The sequence below is a fragment of the Lissotriton vulgaris genome, chromosome 10 (assembly GCF_964263255.1).
Source record: "Lissotriton vulgaris chromosome 10, aLisVul1.2, whole genome shotgun sequence".
Classification (NCBI taxonomy): Eukaryota; Metazoa; Chordata; class Amphibia; order Caudata; family Salamandridae; genus Lissotriton; species Lissotriton vulgaris.
The window spans coordinates 832,623,895-832,645,656 of record NC_141698.1 but is presented as its reverse complement, the minus strand read 5'-3'; the positions used below and the strand labels follow the sequence as shown (position 1 = coordinate 832,645,656).

At 44.6% G+C, this 21,762-nt stretch overlaps 1 protein-coding gene across 1 annotated transcript in view; it reads left to right on the top strand.

Moving 5' to 3' along the window:
• Positions 1-19,323, top strand: part of IGF2BP3 (insulin like growth factor 2 mRNA binding protein 3) — a 1,069,372-nt gene extending 1,050,049 nt beyond the window's left edge. Inside the window, exon 15 of the mRNA XM_086941758.1 lies at positions 16,980-19,323. Coding sequence (XP_086797884.1) covers positions 16,980-17,084 — 105 coding nt within the window. The 3' untranslated portion in view covers positions 17,085-19,323. The remainder of the gene's footprint in view (positions 1-16,979) is intronic.
• Positions 19,324-21,762: the final 2,439 nt, after the last annotated feature.

Here is a 21,762-nt window from a genome sequence, read left to right as displayed (position 1 = left end):
AGGAAGTATCAGCCCTCTTGGCCAAGGGGGCCATCGAGCGCGTTCCTGGGCTACAAGTAGGGTGTGGTTGTTACTCCCACTACTTTATGGTTCCCAAGAAGGGCAAATGGGCCCTACGCCCTATCTTGGACCTGCGGAACGTCAACCGCTTCTTCCGGAAGGTGAAGTTCAAGATGCTGACTTTGGCTCAGGTCTTAGCTGCCCTAGAACCAAATGACTGGATGGTAGCGTTGGACTTGCAGGACGCAAATTTTCATGTCCCCCGTCCTGCCGGCCCACCGGCGTTACCTGCGGTTCTTGGTAGGCCGCGAGCACTTTCAGTTTACCGTGCTCCCCTTCGGCCTTACCAGTGCCCCTCGGGTGTTCACGAAAGTGATGGCGGTGGTCGCAGCCTATCTGCGCAGATTAGGGGTGTCAGTCTTCCCGTATCTCGATGACTGGTTGTTGAAGGCTGGCTCGCCCCAGACAGTCGTCAGCCACCTCCAGACTACAGCCGACCTCTTGCACCTGCTGGGGTTCTCCATCAATGTGCCAAAGTCACACATGTGTCCTCCTCAGAAGCTCCTCTTCATCGGAGCGTTTCTGGATTTGGCGCAGTTTCAGGTTTATCCTCCTGAACAGCGGGTTCAGGATATTCAGGCTCTGATTCCTATCTTTCAGCCTTTATCCCGAGTCTCGGTCAGGTTGACACTGCGGCTTCTGGGGCTGATGGCCTCCTGCATCCTTCTGGTGCATCACGCCAGGGGGCAGTTGCGAGCCCTGCAGTGGGAACTGAAGTTTCAGTGGGCCCAGGATCAGGGCAACCTGTCCGACCATGTCCTGATCTGGGAGGGCACTGCGAGACAGTTGCAGTGGTGGCTCACGGACCGCGATTGGGTCAACGGCAGATCCCTCTCCCTACCCCAACTGGAGCACGTGGTTCTGACGGACGCGTCCCTCCAGGGCTGGGGAGGCCACTTGGGAGAGGCGGAGATCAGAGGCCTCTGGTCTCCGGCGGAGTCCCGGCTCCATATCAACCTTCTGGACCTGCGAGCGATCCGATTTGCACTGAAGGCATTCTATCCCTCTGTCCGGGGAAGTGTAGTGCAGGTGTTCACGGACAACACCGCCGCCATGTGGTACTGCAACAAACAGGTTGGGGTGGGGTTGTGGACCCTTTGTCAGGAGGCTCTGCGCCTCTGGCAATGGCTGGAACGCCAGGGCGTCCCCCTGGTGGGTGCCAGGGCGGACAAACTCAGTTGCTGGTGCATGATGGATCACGAATGGCGTCTGAACTCGGACGTGGTGCAAGGCCTCTTTCAGCGATGGGGAGAGCCTTGGTTAGATCTATTCGCCACCGAAGAGAACACGCAATGTCCTCAGTTCTGCGCGTTGGAATTTCCAAGGCGGCACTCGCTCGGAGACGCTTTTCGTCGCAAGTGGAGCTGCGGTCTATTATGCGCCTTTCCACCTATACCACTTTTGCCCAGAGTGCTGAAGATCAGGCGCGACGGGGCCCAAGTCATCCTTGTGGCTCGTGACTGGGCACTAAGATACTGGTATCCCGAGCTACTCCGCATGTCAGTCGATCCCCCACTTCGTCTGCCTCTTCAAGAGGACCTTCTGTCGAGCAGCAGGGGACGGTCCTCCACCCGAACCTGTCAAGCCTTCACCTCCATGCATGGATTTTGATTGGCGGCAGTCGAGGCCATTTGACTTGCCTCCTGAAGTCTGTAATGTTGTTCTAGCAGCCATGCGTCCCTCCAAAAAAACGGTATACGCCTGCAGGTGGAACATATTTGTGTCATGGTGCACAGCAAAGGCTGTGGATCCACTCTCTGCCCACCTTTCAGAGGTTTTCCTCCTTCATCTTTCTCTTGTCTGGCAGGGCTCTGCTCTGGGTACTATCAAAGGCTACACCTCTGCCATTTCCGCCTTCTTAAGGCTTCCTGATCAGCCTATCTTTTTCAAGTCCCCTGTTGTAAATAGATTCTTGATGGGGATCACTCACATGTTTCCTCCTATTCCTTTCGTGATGCCTCAGTGGAACTTGAATCTTGTTCGGACTTATCTGATGTGCGCTCCCTTTGAGCCACTTCACAATTGTCCTCTCTGTCTTCTTACTCTTAATACTGCATTCCTGGTTGCCATCACGTCTGCCAGGAGGGTGAGTGAGCTTCAGGCTCTCTCTTCTAAGCCTCCTTTCCTTTCTGTCCATCCGGACAAAGTTGTCTTGAGAACACGTCCCTCTTTCTTGCCCAAAGTAGTCACAGCCTTCCACATCGGGCAGTCCATTACCTTGCCCACCTTCTTTCTGCCCCCGCATCCCTCGAAAGAGGATAGAGTTTCGACCGTCCGGACCCAAAACGTGCACTCTCATTCTATCTGGACCTTACTCGCCAGTTCCGGGTGGATGACCAGCTCTTTGTTGGTTACATGGGCGCTATGAAAGGACTGGCAGTTCACAAACAAACCATTTCTCGATGGGTCATTTTGTGCATAAAGGCTTGTTATTCACTGGCTAAAAAGGAGCCTCCGGTGGGGCTGCGTGCCCATTCCACTCGGGCCATGGCGGCTACTACTACCCTGGGTCGGGGAGTCCCCTTGCAAGACATCTGTCAGGCAGCTACGTGGGCCTTGCCTCACACGTTCGCTAGACTCTACTGCCTGGACAGCCAAGTCCGGAGAGATGGCTTTTTCGGCCGTTCTGTTCTCCATGACTTTCTGGTGTGATCATTGGTTCGCAGACCCACCACCGGGGTTGGTATTGCTGGGGTATCTATTCTAAGGTAAGGAATCGAACACTAACCTGTTTCTTGCAGATGCACACAGCCATGGCATCCATTTTAAATGCAGCATGTTACCAGGGTACATTCTTACAATGGGGGGTTAACACATGCGCACACCATTGCAGTCCATTTCTTAGGGCATCTCACACCACACATGGCCTATTCAACTGTCTACCATGGGGAGACGTCCTCAAACAGGGGGGCGAAAAGCAAAACATTTTGGGGGAAAAGGGCCAAGTCCTACACGCCCCCTCTGCCCCCAAGCCAAAAGCCAGGGTAGACTAATAATTGCCTTGATGGGCTTCCCTGCTTGGGGTGAGAAAAGGTGGACACAGCCCGCAACTGCAGGGGCATCTGCAGGTTCTTCGCCATTCTGGAACCCAATGGTTCCCTCTCTCAACCCTCCCTTCACCAACCAAACCACCCCACTGAAGCTCTCTAATGGGATGTGGCCAGGACCGTCTACTAGGCCATCCAGATGTCTGGTCCTTGCTCTCTGAGTGGGGGGCTTTAGCCCCAGGCCCGTAGTACCCTTTTACCACTCTCCTCCTACCAAACTGCCACTGTTTACAGACGTCCCACCCGCCAGGTCAGGCAACCCCTGAACCTGGCATCCCAGCCCACATTTGTAAAGCACACAATCACCCGTAAGGGTCTCTAGGCGCTGGGGGCCGTTGGGAAGATTAAGCAAGCTATTTCCTAGAGATCGAACCGTGATCCCCAGATTCCGTAGTCAGTCGCCCTAGTCGCGGCACCACACCTCTTCCACCTGGCCCAGGATCTAAACCCTGCGACTGAGCCGGTGCCAGAGGAGAGATCTTCCTCCCTCTGCACCCCCTCCCAGAGTTCCACACCCACCGGGAGAAGTACCCCTGGAAGTCAAACCAGTAGGGACCTTGAATACAAGTGCCCCTCCCGCCAGCACAGGCAACTCCTGAACCTGGCACCCCAGCCCAGGATCTAATGCGGCATTCTGGCAAGGCAGCATCCTAAAGTAGCTGAGCCTACCTTAAGGACTTTGTTTCAGGCCACAGATTTATAGAAGCACTTCTTTACAGTTGATGCAGAGCATGTGTATCTACAGCCACACTTTCTACAAATTGTTTGTTGCTTACCTTTTATCCTAATCCATCCATACTCCTCCGCTGTGAGGAAAACAGTCTAACAATGGAGTCTGTGCCCTTACACATTCACTACCAGAGAAGTCAGTGAGACCTTGTGACTCAAGACTTCTTTGAAGAAAAGTTAGTTGCAACAGTCCAAGACCAGCACTAGATGACAGTAGTATGCAGAGCCTGTGAATCTACAGCACCATATTCGCTGAGAGTTGCTTTCAAGATTAGAAACATAATCCTCTCATGGGTTCTCTAACTACAGAACCTTCAAGGCCTTCCTTTCTCCCGGTTACGTGAAGTTAGTTCCTTGTAATTCTGAAAAGGTCACAAGTTAGATTTGCACATTGTCAACTTCAATCTGGTGTGGTTATTCAGAGTCTGAAGGTGAGGAAGAGTTCAAGATAAACTTGCAACCGCGCGCAGGTGCTGGACCTTTGTGGGTCCCCATACTCACTTCTGGAGGATGTACGAGGTTGCCATGGAATCCGATGGCAAATCCTGCTAGCATGCAGGAGCAATTGCTATGTACAATTTTGGAACCAGTGTGGGGCTTAGGGAAATTCAATAAGTGTGGTTAGAGTACCCACCCGAAAGCATTACCTATGGCAAGTAACTTGTTAATTACATAAATGACCTATTGTGAAACGTAAAGCAGGCACAAGCCACTGCTTATTTCAGAAGTAGTAGATACTATTTATAGTTTTCTGGTATTTACTGCTGTGCTTTTTATAAAGTATTTGCTCACTCCCTGTTTTTATGACTTATATTGCTCTGCATGGGAATCATTTTTAGTTTAAGTTGGCGATCCCTGATAATTTACTTCATACAATGCCCTTTGTGGAAGTTGCTCTATCAGTGTTATGCCTCCATGGATGTTTATGGTGACTAATCTGGCCAAGTGGTCATTTCTTGTTTCCTCTCAGGAAAAACTCAGGTAAAGTAACTAGGCAGTAGGGCATGCAAGAATTCAGAATACAGTGTGTGGTGAAGGATAAGGCTGCTAGTGGGAGAACAAAAACATGAGATGTCATGAAGGAACAAATGTATTAGTCTAGATCATGAGATGCAAACTTTATGAATAATAGCTCTAGCTGTTTCTACAGAGTGGACCCATGATACATGTTTAAAAGGCACTAGAGCTACTCATAAACTCATGGTAAATTACACAAGGCAATCTTTATTTTATCTGCCATAATGGTTCTCATTGGTATCATTCACACAGGACATAGATAGTATGAGGTTAAATAGTCTCAAGTGGTTAATGCTTCAGAAAGACCACCACCATATCAATGAAGTTATAATAACACATACATTTAAGTACGACAGAAGTTTATATACAACACAGACTAAGTATTTACACGAAACCATATTAATGACAGTGCTTAAACAGTACAATGTGACCTCAGTGCAAATCCTGTAATTCTGCAAATACGTCACTAGGCACATTTACTTGGGGGGCTGATCAACTAGTAACAAACTATCCACAAAAATATTTTTGATAGTCCATATAATAGCAAATCCTTAAATAATTACTGCATTACTCCTTGGTGTTGACAACATTTCCACCCACACTAGATTCAAGGGTCTCATCGGGGTTCTGAAGATGCGGTAGGGGACATCAATAACCAGCATAATACGATTAGGAAGGGATGGTGGCCCACAGGAAAAACAATTCCAGAATTCTAGACGCAAAGTTACCTGAGAAGTCATGGATAGGACAACTAATGCCAATTAACCCAAATATAACAGATACGTTATAAGGCATAGGGAAGTGAGATTGGGTCATGGGCAGCCCTGCTTTTTCCAAACATCTCTTCTGGTACTTTGTGCCTTTATATGTGGCCATCATTCTGACTATTAGCGCGTCACTACTATATATATATCCCATATTAATATTTTGTGCATTTTTACCCATACAGAGTTGATAACTCCTCTGTGCAAGTACCTTTTATTCTTCACCTAATCACTGAGGCACACAATGCTGAGGCAGAAAAACATGCAATCAAGCCCTGCTTACTCCATCTAGACTTTGATTATATTGGTTTACCATTTGGGCGTTTCTCTTTTGTTCCTAATGCTCTTGAGGTGAGGGATAATGTTTTAGATATTCCAAATACACAGGCTTTTGTAGGCCCTCTTTTGGCAAGATAATGCAGATTTATATTCGCTCTTGTGAGCAGCATACACTTTAAAGATCCAGTAATCAAAACACTGAATGAACATAACAAAGAATTAGAATCCTCCAGCTCCATGTGGTCCTTGTCCACCGTTTAGTTCCTCTTTTGTTGCTGATTTCTTACTTTAATCATTGTCCTCCTCACAACAACCAATCTTGTCTATTGATTTTCTGCAATATAAAATAACATTCTCTTATGTCTTAAATAAATCTTATCAATGTATACCTTTTAGAGTAAACAAATTACATAATTCTTTTCCTTTTACTGAACACTGAGTCAGAAGGTAACTTCAGTTAGATCCCTCTCCCAAGGGTAGGAAGGAGGTGTAGTGCTAGCCTCCTTCTCTTTAACCCCTTCCATGCTGATGACGAGCTGGGCTCGTCATGGCGTAGCCTCCTCGCACGCTGATGACGAGCCCAGCTCGTCACGTAAAGTGCGGTTTTGAAAAACTCAGCACAGGAGCAGAATTGCGCTAGCGCGCATGCGGTTAATAAAATTGTGATTCTCTATGCAGTAAACCTATGAGAATCTGTATTTTTAGGCAAGACACGAAGATTGCATCATTGTGTTAAAGCCTTTCGCAGAACAGCTTGTAACATGCATAATAGGTGTAAAATAAAGTTTCATAGACTCATCAGCATTAGACCGATCTACTGCATATAAAATCTCCTCAAATCTTCCCTCTTATGAAAACCTTACTCGCTGTAGCACCTCTTATAGAATGTGCTGTAAATTGAGATGTATATACACTTGTCTCCCTCATAACTTATCTTGCCCAACTTGCTGTGTTAGCTGCTGAAACGCCCTTAACTCCGCCCACATGCAAATAATTCCCCACCTGTGTGAGAGAATTAATCAGTGGGCGGAGTTCCTTGATGCTCTGTACAATACACAACTTTGAACAATTACCAAATCTTGGATAAATAACCAGATCTGACATTTTTGGTCCTTCTTCAAATTCAAATTAATTCCATTAGGTTAATGAAATGTACTAACTTCTAGTGCTCTTAGTTCTGATACCCTCCTTAAGGAAACCAAATATAATAAATTAGCCAACTTCTACGGCAGTTTCTCTATACCAAATCCTTTTTGATTGACCATTTCTCATACTGCTTAAAAATTAAATCTGCTTCCTAAATGGATTTATACCTAGACTTAGGAGAGGTCTCTTTAATTGAATACCCTTTATTACTCTACAAACTGAAAGACTTCTTCTGCTAATTGACATTCCATCTTCCAAAGAATATGCAGCTGCTATAGTTGAACTGTAATAGACTGTTCTGCAAGTCAAAACTTTTCTAAACAGACTGACCCATAAAATAGCACCCATCTCCATCTACTGGATCCAGATCTTTTGCCACAAACCAACATAACCAGACACCCCCTGCGCTACTGTAACTTTTTTGTACCTGGTGCCTGAGACTCATTGAGGGTTCTGAAGTAGTTCCAGAAAGCTCTGCAAATCTTACGGATTCCCTGTAAGCTTCCAAAGTAGAAGGATGAGCGTACCCTTATCTTCTAAAGTATGCTGAGCTTCCTCCACTCCTCTTAAAAGACCACTGCATGATCTTATCAAATATGGTATTGCCATCACCGATGGAAACCAAGCTGGAGTTGTCCAAAAATGAGTTGTCAATCCAAACTGGCAATGGTCTCCTCACTTGACTGAAAACTCCCTATCGTAGAGGAAGGAAGAAATACATAACCTTGTATTTCTTTCAAATCTTGACTGAAAGCACCCACAGCTATTGCTCATGGATCTGGTCTCCAACTAAAAAGTAAATTGGGACACAAAGATCCTCTCCTGAAAAGTTGCTTGCATCGGTTTTAAATACATAATTTGGTCTTGTACCAAAAATGGCTTTGACCATTGCATGCTTCCAAATTTTCTATCCACAAAATTAACTTACTTTGCTTCTATAGACATTACCACATTGTCTCCATGCAATAGGCCTTTTGAAAGACCTGAAGACTTCATACTCTGCAAAGCCCTGTAGTTAAAGGGCCTGAAAATACTGCTTGAATCAAAGAGAAAATGCTATTCACAAGTACCAATTCTCTTGACTTCACCTTTTGTCTCTTTGATACAATCTTCACTTCCTTTTTTATCTCTTGATTGTATTCTCTGTCAGTAATAACTGTACTTTGACTGTATCCACTAAAACTCAGAAACACCATTCTTGGAAAAGGCTGTAATATTGACATTTCCAGATTGATAATGACACCTAAGGACTCCAACAACTTCTTAACCAAAACATGTATTTCAATACATCCATATTCTGATACATGATCAAGATGTTGTCGAAATAATCAATCTTTTTCCTCTCCCTCTTAAAAACCCCCAAAAACACTTCTGGTCTTAACATCTTCGTAAAACACCAGGGGGGCTGCTGAAAGTCCAAATGGAAGGCATTGAACATGATATAAATTACCCTTTCAGCTGAATTACAGGTATGTGACTCTCCAAGGCTATTGGAATTGTGAAATCTACATCTTTGAAATCCAATTTCGCAATCCAATCCAAGTCCTGCAAACCATCTTTCAATGAATGAATCCATTTCTTTTTGATTTGTCTTTAGATCACGTAATTCAGTAGTCTGAAATTCCACCGTCTGCAACCCATGTTTTTTTTTCCTTTCTCCACCAGAAACAGAGTACTTATTTATCCGGCCCGACTGTTGTCAACCATTATAATGGCATCTTTTGCTAGCATGTGCGCCACTTCTGTTTGAACAATGTCCTCTAATTCTTGTTGGAAACATAAGTCCTTTGGTTCCTTTGTTTGTATCGGTTTTGAATTTAACTCTATTACCTAACCTGTTGTAGCAAATAAATACCCAGTGGTCTTTTGTAATATTTTTCCATTGATCCTGATGAAATCTCAACCTTATTCTCACTCTTCTCTGGGTAAAACTAGATAAAATCCTCATTCACTTTGTCCTGAGCTGTTATTTTCTCGTACCTTGCTGACCAGGTTCTGCCTTAGTTTCCTCTTTGAGGAGAGAGGCAATCCTTGGTGTCCCCTAAAAGCTCCTCTATTCTGATATCCTGTGTACTGGGGCTTATACTATTCACGGACATAAGGTTGTCCTCCCCTCCTGGTCTTGCCATATAAATTATTTTCTCCAAACACTATGCATTAGGGATTGTGCTTTTTCCAGTGTTGTACATATTTGAACATACTTCCCTTATGATTTGACTCTTCCTTCTCCAAACAATAAGCATTCTGACCACTTCACTAGATTATTTTTCGGCCAGATCTCGTAACTTTGAGCTACTGCACATTAATAGTGCTTTGTGTTTCTCTGCTATAGCCCTGCATTTGTATTTCCAAGGAAACACAGCCCGCTGACAAAAACCTCTTGGGTGATATATATCCAGATGATTTCCATCTACAACAACTCTTAAATCAAATATTCTATCCAATGGACCCAACACATCCAACAGCATTTCTTCACTGTGCTTTAGTATCTTCCTGAAACCCTTTCTTGACTCTCTAATCCATTTAAAAAAGTTAAGTTATGAGTTTTGGGTTCCAATTTGGTCATAATGTCCTTCTCGTCAATTGCTGGCCTCAAACATTCTGCTCTCAAAATGTTTTCCACCTTTTCCAATGGCTTTCTAATTCAGAATGTAATGTATTCTGCACATGCTATAAAGGCCTCCAGTCAGAATTCTTAGGGTGCCTAATTTCCTTAGGATTGTCCCTCAGGAATTTTTATAGACTTTTTTTACCATATTTTTAATGCGGTCTCCCTCCCCAAACTTAGTGTTTCATCTCTAGATTTCAGATCTATCTTATATTCATCTATTGAATCTTTCTTCACCTTCTGAAATTGAATATTATTCCTAATCAACAGTAAAATAATTAGTTTTAGCCCTTAATACAGATTTCACTGTTTCTGGCAGTGCCTCTTAAGATATCTACCTTATGTCCTCCTAACTAGCCGCACCTGCACTCTCCTGATAACTCATATCTGCGTAATAATGAAATACGTCCTGAGAAGTCTAACTAAATACCATTGATTTTTTTTCTACATGCAATTTAGGGGTGGGGGTTGCCCAAGATGGGCATGCCAATGCCCCCTCCCCACAAAATTACAGTCCCCAATCGAAATCCCACTAGATGCCAGGGATTTCTTTCATGAAATTTAGGAGTGGGGGCTTTCCAAGATGCCCTCCACTCCCCCCTCCCCTCCCCCCAACAAAACTAGACTTTCTGCCCGATGTGAGAGCAGAAAACCCACTAGAAAGCTAGGATTTTTTAAAATTGAATTCAGGGGTGGGGGCTGCCCATAATGGCCATGTCAATGACCTGTCTTTCTGCCCCCCCTCCCCCAGGGAGATGGGGGTGGGTGGGGCAATAACATGGTATTCAGGAGTGGGGGTTGCCCAAGATGGGCATGCCAATGCCCCCTCCCCACAAAATTGCAGTCCTCCTCCCCCTCAACATAATTAGTCTTTCTGCTCTGATGGGAGAACAAAGCCCACTAGGCACCAGGATTTCTTTTTATACGTAGGAGTGGGGGCTGCCTAAAATGAGCATGCCAATGCCCCCTCTCCACAAAATTATGGTCCCCAATCGAAATCCCACCAGGGAGATGGGGGTGGGGCAATAACATGGTATTTAGGAGTGGGGGATGCCAAAGATGGGCATACCAATGCCCCCTCCCTCCAAAATTACAGCCCCCTCAACAATATTAGTCTTTCTGCCTGATGGGAGAGCAGAAAGTCCACTAGGCACCAGGGATTTTTTTTTTACGTAGGAGTGGGGGCTGCCCAAGACCAGCATGCCAATGCCCCCACCCAAACCAAAAAATCAATTGCCTTCTGCCCCCTTGCGCAATACCCCTTGCGTGTGACGTCGTGTAGCTCCATTCTGCTCCGTGTGACGTCGTTGGCGTCAGTAGTGCTGGTTATGAAATCGCGGCCCCTACATAGGTGCCACCCAGGTGCGCGGATGTCAGTTCTTTGCTTTCCGCGCCAGTTAAGCTCCGATACGGGAAGAGCTGCTGCTTTTTGGCAGGCTTTTTTCTTGACTTTTGCCGATATTTTTTAGTTCGACTTAGTGTGCGAGGGATGTCTGGTAGGAAGACAGGCTTTAAACTGTGCAGGACTTGTTCTCGCATGATGTCTGTTACTGATCCCCACCACATATGTCTGTGGTGTCTTGAACGTGACCACGATTCGAAGTTGTGTTCAGACTGCTGGGTGATGGCTCCGAAGACCTGGACGGAGCATGCAATGAAGTTGCTCGCGGCCCGGCAGTCGACACCGTAGTCTAGCAAGACTCCGTGGAGGTCACAAACCCGTTTGAGGAAGAGGAGAACGTGGGATTGCTCACGGAGCCCTAAGTCCTCTTCCTCCCATTTGAGGTCATCTGGGCACTTGGGGAAGAGGCAAAAGAAGTCGTCCAAGCGGACTTCGACTTCACCTCAACTGGAGTCCGTCGTCAAAAGAGATCAGGAACACAGACGTTCTAGGCACGGTTCTGCGAAGCCGGAACCAGTCGACTTCGCGCCTCTCTCTCTTTCCAGGAACCGGAGAGACTATTGCTCAAATGAAAGACTTTTACGAGGCCATGCACCGCGTATTTGAGCAGAACGACCCCGTTGGTGAACCTTCGGTCCCTGCGGAGTAGAATGGGGCCCCATCAGGTTTGAACCCGATGGCTTCAGCCATGGTGCCGGTGGGGTCTCAGGGATCCAATCCTGCACCAGTTTGCTGCCGGTCGTGCCAGCGTGACCTTCATGGTGTCAAACGTGAAGTCGGTGCCTGCGATGTCGCCGGTGCCTGTCTGTGACAGATGTGCCACTTCTGGGATGGGGCGACCACTTGGGAAAGATGGAGATTAGGGGTCACTGCTCTCCGGCGGAGACTGGGCTCCACATAAACTTGTTGGAACTCTGAGAAATTTTCTTGGCATTGAAAGCATTTCTTCCCTCTGTCAAGGGGAAGTTGGTGCAACACCACTGCCATGTGGTACTGCAACAAGCAAGGCGGGGTGGGGGTCATCGACCCTTTGTCATGAGGCCCTGCGTCTCTGGACATGGCTGGAACTACAGGGCATAACCCTGGTGGTGCAACACCTATCAGGCTTTCTGAATGCCAGGGCAAACTATCTCAGCCGTCGATGCATAGCCGATCGATCACGAATGGCGTCTCAAGTCTGAGGTGGCGCAAGGTCTCTTTCAGCAGTGGGGAGAACCTTGGTTAGATTTTTTTGCCTCCGAAGAGAACGCGAAATGACAGCAGTACTGCCTGCTGGAGTTTCCAAAGCGACTATCACTCGGTGACGCGTTTCGTTGCGAGTGGAGCTCAGGCCTGTTGTACGTCTTTCCGCCCTTACCACTTCTGCCCAGGGTTCTGAAGAAGATCAGGAGCAACCAGGCCCAAGTCATGCTTGTGGCGCCGAACTGGGCAAGGAGAGTCTGGTATCCATTGCTTCTGAGCTCGAGTGTCAATCCTCCAATCAGGCTGCCCCTTCGGGAGGATCTTCAGCCGCAGCAGCAGGGGAGGGTTCTCCACCCGAACCTGTCAACTCTGCTCCTCCATGCGTGGAGATTGAGCGGCGGCAGTTAATGGCTTTTGACCTTCCTCCCGAGGTCTGTAATGTTGTTCAGCCACCCAGGCGGCCCGCCAAGGTCGGTATACACCCACAGTTTGTAGAAGTTTGTATTATACTGTACAGAAAGGTCTATTGACCTGCTTTCTTCTCCTCTTTCTACTGTCATTTCGTTCATTCTTACCCTTGCCCAGCAGCACTCTGCTTTGGGAACTCTCAAGATTTACCTTCTGCTCTCTGCTTTTTTGCGACTGCCAGACCAGCCTTCTCTCTTTAAATCTCCTATTGTAAATAGATTTCTGAAAGGGTTGGTTCATTTATTACCACCTACACCCTTTATGCCACAGTGGGACCTTAATTTGGGTCTCACTTATCTAATGTGCGCTCCTTTCGAGCCTTGGCCCAATTGTCCCCTCCTGCTGTTGACCATAAAAACAAGCTTCTTAGTGGCGATTACATCAGCCTGGAAGGTGAGTGAGTTGCAGGAGTCATCCAGCTCGCCGCCTTATCTTATGTCCTTTCCGGACATGGTGGTGTTTCTTACCAAGGCATGATTTTTTCCAAAAGTTGTGACCCCATTCCATCTGGGTCAGTCCATTACTTTGCCCACCTTCTTTGCTCCCCCCACATCCTCCTAAGGAAGAGGAGCGTCTCCACCGACTAAACCCAAAAAGAGCGTTCTTGTTCTACCTTGACCGCACAAGAGTTCAGGGTGGATGACCAACTGTTCGTGGTATGTGGGATCAAAGAAGGGAAAGGCAGTGCAGAAAAGAACCATCTCTCGCTGGGTTGTTCTCTGCATTAAAATCTGTTATGCCTTGGCGAAGAAGCAGCCTCCTGAGGGATTAAGAGCCCATTCCACCAGGGGAAAAATGCGACTACAGCCTTGTCTCACGGTGTCCCATTCCAAGACATCTGTCAGGCAGCGTCGTGGGTATCATTGCACACGTTCGCTAAACATTGCCTTGATGGTCATGCCTGGATGGTCAAGTGCGCAGGGATGGGCACTTTGCCCCCTCAGTCCTGCAAGACTTTTTTAGTCTAGTCCATGAGTCCGCAACCCACTGCCAGGATGGTATGGCTTGGGTATCTGATTCAAAGGTAAGGAATCTGCAGCCCGAAGTCTCTGTCGGATGGACAAGTTACCTTCGGTAACGCATTATCTGGTAGAGAGACTAATCTAGCTGCAGATTCCTTACAGCCCCACCCATGCCTTCCCAGTCTGCGGCTGATGTTGTAGGTCTAGGGTTACGCCCCTTTCAGGGCCCTAGTTTTGCACACGTTTACGTCAGTCACTTCGTGGCTCTGCTCTTCTGGCGTGGAAAAATGAAAAGTACTTAGGTCCTTGTGCCTGGGTGGTGCCTATGTAGGCACCACAATGTCATAACCGACGCTACTGATGCCAACGACGTAACGCGGAGCCACACAGCGCCGCATGCTAGGGTATTGCTTAGCAAACGTTTCCAGATCTATCCTGACCCCTGCGAAATTAAAGGGTAAAGCATCTGCAGCTAGATCGTCTCTACCAGATAATGCGTTACCGAAGGTAAGTAACTTGTTTGTCTCCACAATATTGGGCCCTTGCCTGTTGCAGGTACTTGGTACAACCACACGATTAAGGTACCATGTTTATCAGGAGACTTTGGTGGGTAGAAGTTTGTAGACACACGCTGTTTCCAGGACTTTCCATCACAGAAATGTGAGGAACATTTTTTTTTTTTTTTACAAAGTTAGAGGTTTGCAAGGGATTCTGGGTAACAGCCCTGGTGAGAGCCACTCTAATCACCCCATCCTGGATTCCTCTTGGTGTATAGTTTTCCAAAATCTGTATGTTTCCCTAGGTTCCCGCAGAGCTATGGTTCAAAATCTACAGTCAAACACTTTGCCAAAAAAAGGTCAGTTATCACTGTAAAAATGTGGTGTGTCCGCGTTGCGTTTTGGGCAGTTACCTGTCACGGGCACTAGGCCTACCCACACAGCTGAGGTACCATTTTTATCTGAAAATTTTGGGGAATGCGGGGTTGGGGGAATTTTGTGGATCCACACCGATTCCAGAACTTTCCATCACAGAAATGTGAGGAAAATGTTTTTTTTTTTTTTTACAAAGTTAGAGGTTTGCACGGGATTCTGGTTTACAGAACCCGGTGAGAACCACTCAAGTCACCCCATCCTGGATTCTTCTGGGTGTATAGTTTTCCAAAATGTGTAGGGTTGATAGGTTTCCCTAGGTCCCGGCTGAGCTAGGGTTCAAAACCCACAGCTAGGCACTTCCCAAAAAAGGGTCTGTTTTCACTGTAAAAATGTGGTGTGTGCATGTTGAGTTTTGGGGTGTTTCCAGAGTTGGGCACCAGGCCTACCCACACAAGTAAGGTACCATTTTTATCGGGAGACTTAGAGGAACATAGAATTGGAGCGACACTGTTATTACCTATTGACTTTCGATGCATTTCTGCCTTCCAAATGTGAAAAAAGTCACTTTGAAAAATGTCCTAGAATTCACATGCTAGTATGGGTAGCCACACTTAAGGAGATGTGCAAATAGCTACTGTTTCTAAACTCTATAGTTTGTTCCCATTTCAGTAATACATAGGTGTCTTTCATACCTATTTTTCACTCTTTATATTTTACCAAATGAATTGCTATATACCCAGTACACAATGAAAAACCATTGCAAGACTCTGCTCAGTTATTGGGTGTGGGTTCCTCGGGTTCTAGGTCAACGTAAAGTCCTGTATATCCCCACAACCAGAAGGGTCCAGCGGATGTAAGGGTATATTGCTTTAAAAAATCTGTCCTACTTGGAAGAAGTTACAAGCGAAAATGTTGGCACAAATGGCAGTTTTTTTATAACTAATTTTCAATTTTTCTGATTTTCAACTGTTGGTTTCTGTAAAAAAAAACTTGAAGGATCTACACAAATGACCCCTTGCTGAATTCTTTATTTTGTCGACTGTTCTGAAATGTATAGCTTTTCAGGATCTGTTATTGCTTTCATACCCATTTCTACCACTAACTAGAATGAGGTTGAAAGTACAAAAAATAGCAAAAATAGGGTATGTCCCAGTAAAATGTAAAATGCCAAAACTCTGTAAAAATGTTTGGTTTTCTGGCAAATGTCTGTCAGTCCCTGAAAGCTGGGAAAATGTTGATTTTGGCACCACAAACCCTTGGTTGATACCATTTGCAGGGGGGAAAAAACAGACGCAGACTTCTGCAGCACTTTTTTCCCATTTTCCCCCCCAAAAAGATTTAGCTGTGTTTTGGCTAATTTCTGGATCCCCTCCAGAGGAAGCAAGAAACCCTGGGTACCTTTAAAATCCCCATCATGTTGGGAGAAAAGGACGTAAATTTGGCGTCGATACCTTATGTAGTCGAAAGGGGCCTAAGCGCGCACTACCCCAAATAGCCCAAAAAAAAGGCTTAGCACGGGGGAAAGGCCTAGCAGAGAAAGGGTTACATTTTGCAATCTACTCACTTTCAAGACAAAATGAAACATTTAAAATATAACTGCTAACGCTTATAAACTGTTCTTTCCCTTGTTATAAAATGTACACATGCTTAAAACAGACTTCCCAAACCCATAAATTGGGTAAACTCCTACATCAGTTAATAGAAAGCATGTACTTATCTGTTCAGAAGCAGCGAAAGAAGGAAATGGTGGACCAGAAGGCTCTATGGGACTTGAGAATTCCAATTCTTTGGTGTTCCATTTCCATTTTATTTCATTTGTATCGCGCGTAAATCACCCGAAGGTCTCAGAGCGCTGGCAGGTAGCAAGGATCCTTATGACCAACTGATCCAGGAAATAGGGGGACTCAGCTGACTAGAAGAGCCAGGTTTTTAGTTGTTTTCGGAATTTCATGTGATCGGGCTCTACCCTCAACTGAATGGGGAGAGAGCTCCATGCTTCCGGGGCAGTTTTACTTCAATCAGTATTCGGATTCTTGGATCTTTAGTGTTTGCTGTTCAGCAGAGTGAGTAACAGTTCATGCATAATACGAACCTCCTGTCTTGCCAAACAGTTTCTGTGGGTATATTCTACTGCTAGTGACTACTTTCAGATAATTGTCTTTATCTGGACTGATGTCTGCATGTAAGGACAGTCCATATACTGAGAACAAAGCTGCTGAAGGGATGTGTGTCTGGTATCGTCAAAAGTCCATGTCTCGACTATAATACAGTGTAAAATAAAAGTCTAGGAAAGTTGTGCTTCTCTAATGATATTTGTTTTCCTTATTTTATTGAAGTTTTTTGTTTGTTTACCCAGATGACTTGAATCGAGAAAGGGTACAGAGTTCCAAAGTATCATATGTGAGAAAACATTTCATATAGTTTTTTTTTTTTTTTTTTACAGCTTGCTCAAAGGAAAATTCAGGAAATTCTGGCGATGGTGAGAAGACAACAGCAACATCAGCAAAAGACAGCACAAAGTGGACAGCCGCAATCGAGAAGAAAATAAAAGTTCAGCAATTGACCCTTTATCAAGATAGATGCCCGACCAAAGACAGACTGTGAACAGATGGATACTCCATCACAGTTGGTCCAATCTGAAAAAGTGCCATTTAAACAGTTACCTGTTTGAGGACTAAGCAAACTTTGAACCCCTCTCTCTGTGGTTGTCTACTTTAGGCTCAAAGATTTGAAATCCAGTGTTAAAATAAGAAAACCCTTCACTTCCTTTTTGTTTTATTTTAACAAATTAACCTAGTTTTTTTTAATCGTCACCAATTTTAGAGCCTGGTTTAATTATGCTTTCTCTCCTGGGTTGATTGGTTTATAACAGCAAAGGCATTGCTCTTCTATACCCCGTTGTATACCAGGAATAGAGGGGGGTGGGCTTCTACTTTGGCCCTGTGAAGTGTCATTTTTTAATTTTGGCTGCATTTTTAATTAACTCAGCCATAAATAATCTAAGGGAAGTGTTGAATGGTGTGACCAGGGCACAAAAATATAAATATGCATTTTACTAAACTACCTCAGGCATTTAGTACCTCAATGGGAAATTGTTCCTTTTTGCTTTTTTTGAAATTTGTATACTTTATGAAGCTAATAGTTTTTGAGCATTTTATTTTTTTAATAAAAAAAATAAAATTAATTCAGTCACCAGCTAGAATTTCCACAACCTTATATATGTGACGCATAAAATGTTATGTCTAGCTGCTGGCTGATGGGAGTAAGAGAAGGAAAAATCGTGCTTCAGTTTTTCTGAGGTGTTTCAACACAATCATGTGTTAAAAATTAAGCGAAAGTTAACAACCTATTCAATCATGCCAAGATATTGATTGCAGCGATGCAGTTTATTTTTCTTTTAAGACTAGACGTAAAACTTTGTAACTATACTTATTTGGGGACAAAAAAAATAATGGCAAGTGACTGGAGTTGGGAAAATATTTTAAGAACGCTGCATCATTTTCCTTTTATTTTTGGTGCTGCTTGGTTGAACACGTAAATTGTGCTGTTAACCATCACTACCTATTAATATATTACACTGAAACATTTGTGGCCCATTTGGACTTAATTTTGTGAAAGGAGCAAGCTTCACCTTAAGTTGAATAATATATTTGATCTAAAAGAGCATTTGTGAGGTGGTAAGCACATGCTTTTAATAGATCATTTCAGCTTGATTTCAGTTTTTGTAAAACAGGAAAACTGTCAAACATGGTTTGTAAATGATCCCTAAAGACTGTTTACATATCCTGCCACTGTAATGGGCCTTACTGATTTATGTTGAAGGATTACAAACAACTTTTCAGCCTTGTTTACAAAACATACAGCAGGGTTTCTGAACATAATGCAACTAACCATTTAAGTGGAAATGAGTAACATGTCAGGGACAAAAAGAAAGGTACCAAATTATTTTAATTTTAGATTGTAATTTGAATGATTGTGGTAATAATGTACATTCAAGTTTCTTTAAACTTCAGTCTACCTCAGATAAGAAATGTGGCAACACATAGTACATACAGACTGGTGTGTGGAATAAGCAGCCACACAGTTATAATCTGACCTTTATTTGTGCATAAGATGATCCGAATCTCCATACTGCACTGTATTGAGGGGCACAGCTAGCAAAAATATGCGTTTAATTGTTTTGATTATCTACCTCCTAGATACATATTGAAATAGAGGCATTTATTGTATAGAATAGGCAATTCCTCACAATACTCTTGACTGCACCGATTAACAATTTTCTGAAATGATCCATCATGTTTTCCCTCATGTATAATTTAGTAGATTAAAAAAATCTTAATTATATCATTTTAACAAAGACAACCTATTTTGAATTCTTCTTAACCATGTGACGAGTAAGAATTATATTGACTGTCTGATTCATTAAAGGACTGAAGCTATGAATTACCGATGCATATCACTATGAATTCCAATTGATTCCTGAGTTTAGGTCCAAGAGTTCCTTAAAAGGATTTAATTTGATCATAATGAAATTTAATTTACATACATGTGCTTCTCCTGACTGGTATACTGTAATCTGTTTGTTTCTAGAATGTAAGTATAGTAGATCATGTTTTTATTTTCAGCTCTGATTGGGTGAATTTTGGTGTTCAAGAATAGCTACAGTAGGAAGTAATACTGTAAATCAGTTAGACAACGAATGGATCATTTTTTCATCAGTAACTTGTCCCCAATGTGCCTCCACTTGCCAGATGCCTCTGAATGGAATAAAGAGTTTAACTCCTACAGGAATGCTTTCCCTTGTATTTTCTTTTCATCTATTGCGAATCTGAATGATGTCTTCCAAAAATAAATGAAATTAACCCGGGAAAATAAATGTATACATAGCCAAAACACGTATCAAAAAAAGTAGAGGTGATTGTAAGAGTTTCCTCTTGACTGGCTACAGAAACTCTTTTATCTGAAAGAAACATGTAGTGCTAGATTCCTTACCTTGAAATTACCTCCCGGCGTCAGACTGGAAAGTTTTTCGTCAGCAGTACCCCTGCGTGTCGGTAAGCGTGTTGTGCGGCTCCACGGGCGTCGGCACCCAAATGACTTTGAGCTACTTAGACGCGCCCACGCGCGCTGACGTCAGATCTTTCTTTTTCCGTGCCAGCAAACGCAGATCCAGGAAGAACCAATACAACCAGTCACTTTTTGACGGAGTTTTTTGAGGCCTTTTACCTCATCTTTTCGTGTTGATCGAATCATGGTGTCGTAGGTGTAACGACCAGATTTTCGGACCAGATAGAATCAGCTCCTAGGAGCCCCTCTAACCCAGTCGGAACGTAATCACCTCCCTCCTTAGAACATATTTACAATGGGTATAGATATATGTATGTACATCTCGTACCTAAGTATGGGGCAAATAGCAATAAACATGCATGGATTTTCTACAATATCCTATTCATACCAGCTAGTCTCGCGGCCACTTAGGCCCAGACTAACCTACCCTGGGGCAGATCTGATTATATACCCTTACCACACTGATCTCCCTCAGTGCTCACTCGACACGCAATCCGGCGTGCCTACACACGGGCCTGCAGTCCCAGTGCTCTCTCTCTCTCATCCGGTCCACAATCCGGCGGACCTACACACCGTGTCCCCCCGGTGCTCTCATTCACAACACGATCCACAATCCGGCGGACCTATACACCGTATCCCCCCCGATGCTCTCATTAACGCCGCGTACCAACGACGATCACTTTCCTATGAACACCTACCTCCACACAGAATTCCTGCACCAATCTTCCACGGAAATGGGATGCATTATCAGATTGAATTTGAAATGGAACACCATAATATAATATGAGTAATTCCAATGTTTTAATGGTGTTGATTTGGGTAGCTTGTTTGCAAGGGAAGGCAACCAAAAGGCCACTATAGGTATCAACAGCTGTACAAATATACTGACAATTTTTGCTCATAGGGAGCGGGCCAATATAATCAATTTGCCAAATTTGAGCGGGCAATTTTCCTCGATGTAAATGGCCTTTAACAATATGAGGCGCTTTCCTCTTTCTAGAATGTTGACAGATGGGACAATGCAGAATGATATCTTTAATGTAATTTAAAGGAATATGAATTCCTCGATCGGCAGCCCACCTGCTAGTGGCTCTCTCTCCAAAATGTCCTGCTTTCTGGTGGGCCCATTTCGCCAATCCCGCCAAATCAGAATCTTGCATGTCCACCACTGCCTCAGCAATTTTAGACTTCATCTGCAATGTTATGAAAGAATTTGTCAAGGGAGTCTATCGGGGTATGAGCATCCACATGAAAGATTGTCACAGTACTCTGTGGGAGCATTTCCCAAATTTCTTGCCATAGTTCTTTTCCCCACAATTCTTTTGAATGCAATTCCCAATTATGAGAATGCCAAGTTGGCAACCATACCGCCAGTCCATTAGCTGTGGACCAGGAATCAGTGAAAATGACATGTGCCTGGTAGTTCCTGTTTCAAAACTTGGTAAACTGCATACAATTCAGCATATTGACTACTCTTTCCGTCACCAGTTGTACTCAGTAATTTCTGCGTGATCGGATTATAGGACACTGCTTTCCAATGCCGTTTCACACCAATGAACCTCGCTGAACCATCCGTAAACCACACATGTTTTCTGTCCTCCGCGGACAAATCATCAAATGGCTTACCCCACTTGACAGGAGATTCCTGCACTACAGGTACGGGGCAATCACTTCCAGTCTCGTTCGATGGCGCCTGCGCCACACGCTCATGCAACACTGCCACACCTTTCGGACCCACACGTGCCTGGTCCTGAATATACCATTTCCATTTAATCACGCTCGCCTCTTGAGCATGTCCAATTCGATGGGATTTCGGCGAACGCAAAACCCACTGCATGATAGGAATTTCAGGTCTCAAAATCACAGCATGACCTAAGGTCAATTGCTCGGTATCCACCAGAGCCCAATAACATGCAAGCAACTGTTTCTCAAAAGGTGTGTAACGCTCACCAGCCTCAGGTAACTTTTTAGTCCAAAAACCTAATGGCACTTTTTGTCTGCCCTGCTTTTGCCATAAACTCCAATTGGTATACAGACCTTCTACGGACACATTCAAATCCACATCACCCTCGCCCACAGGCCACAGATCCAAGGCGTACTGAATCGCTTCTTTCGCTAAATCAAAAGCATTCTGTTGTGGTTCACCCCATTCAAACGCA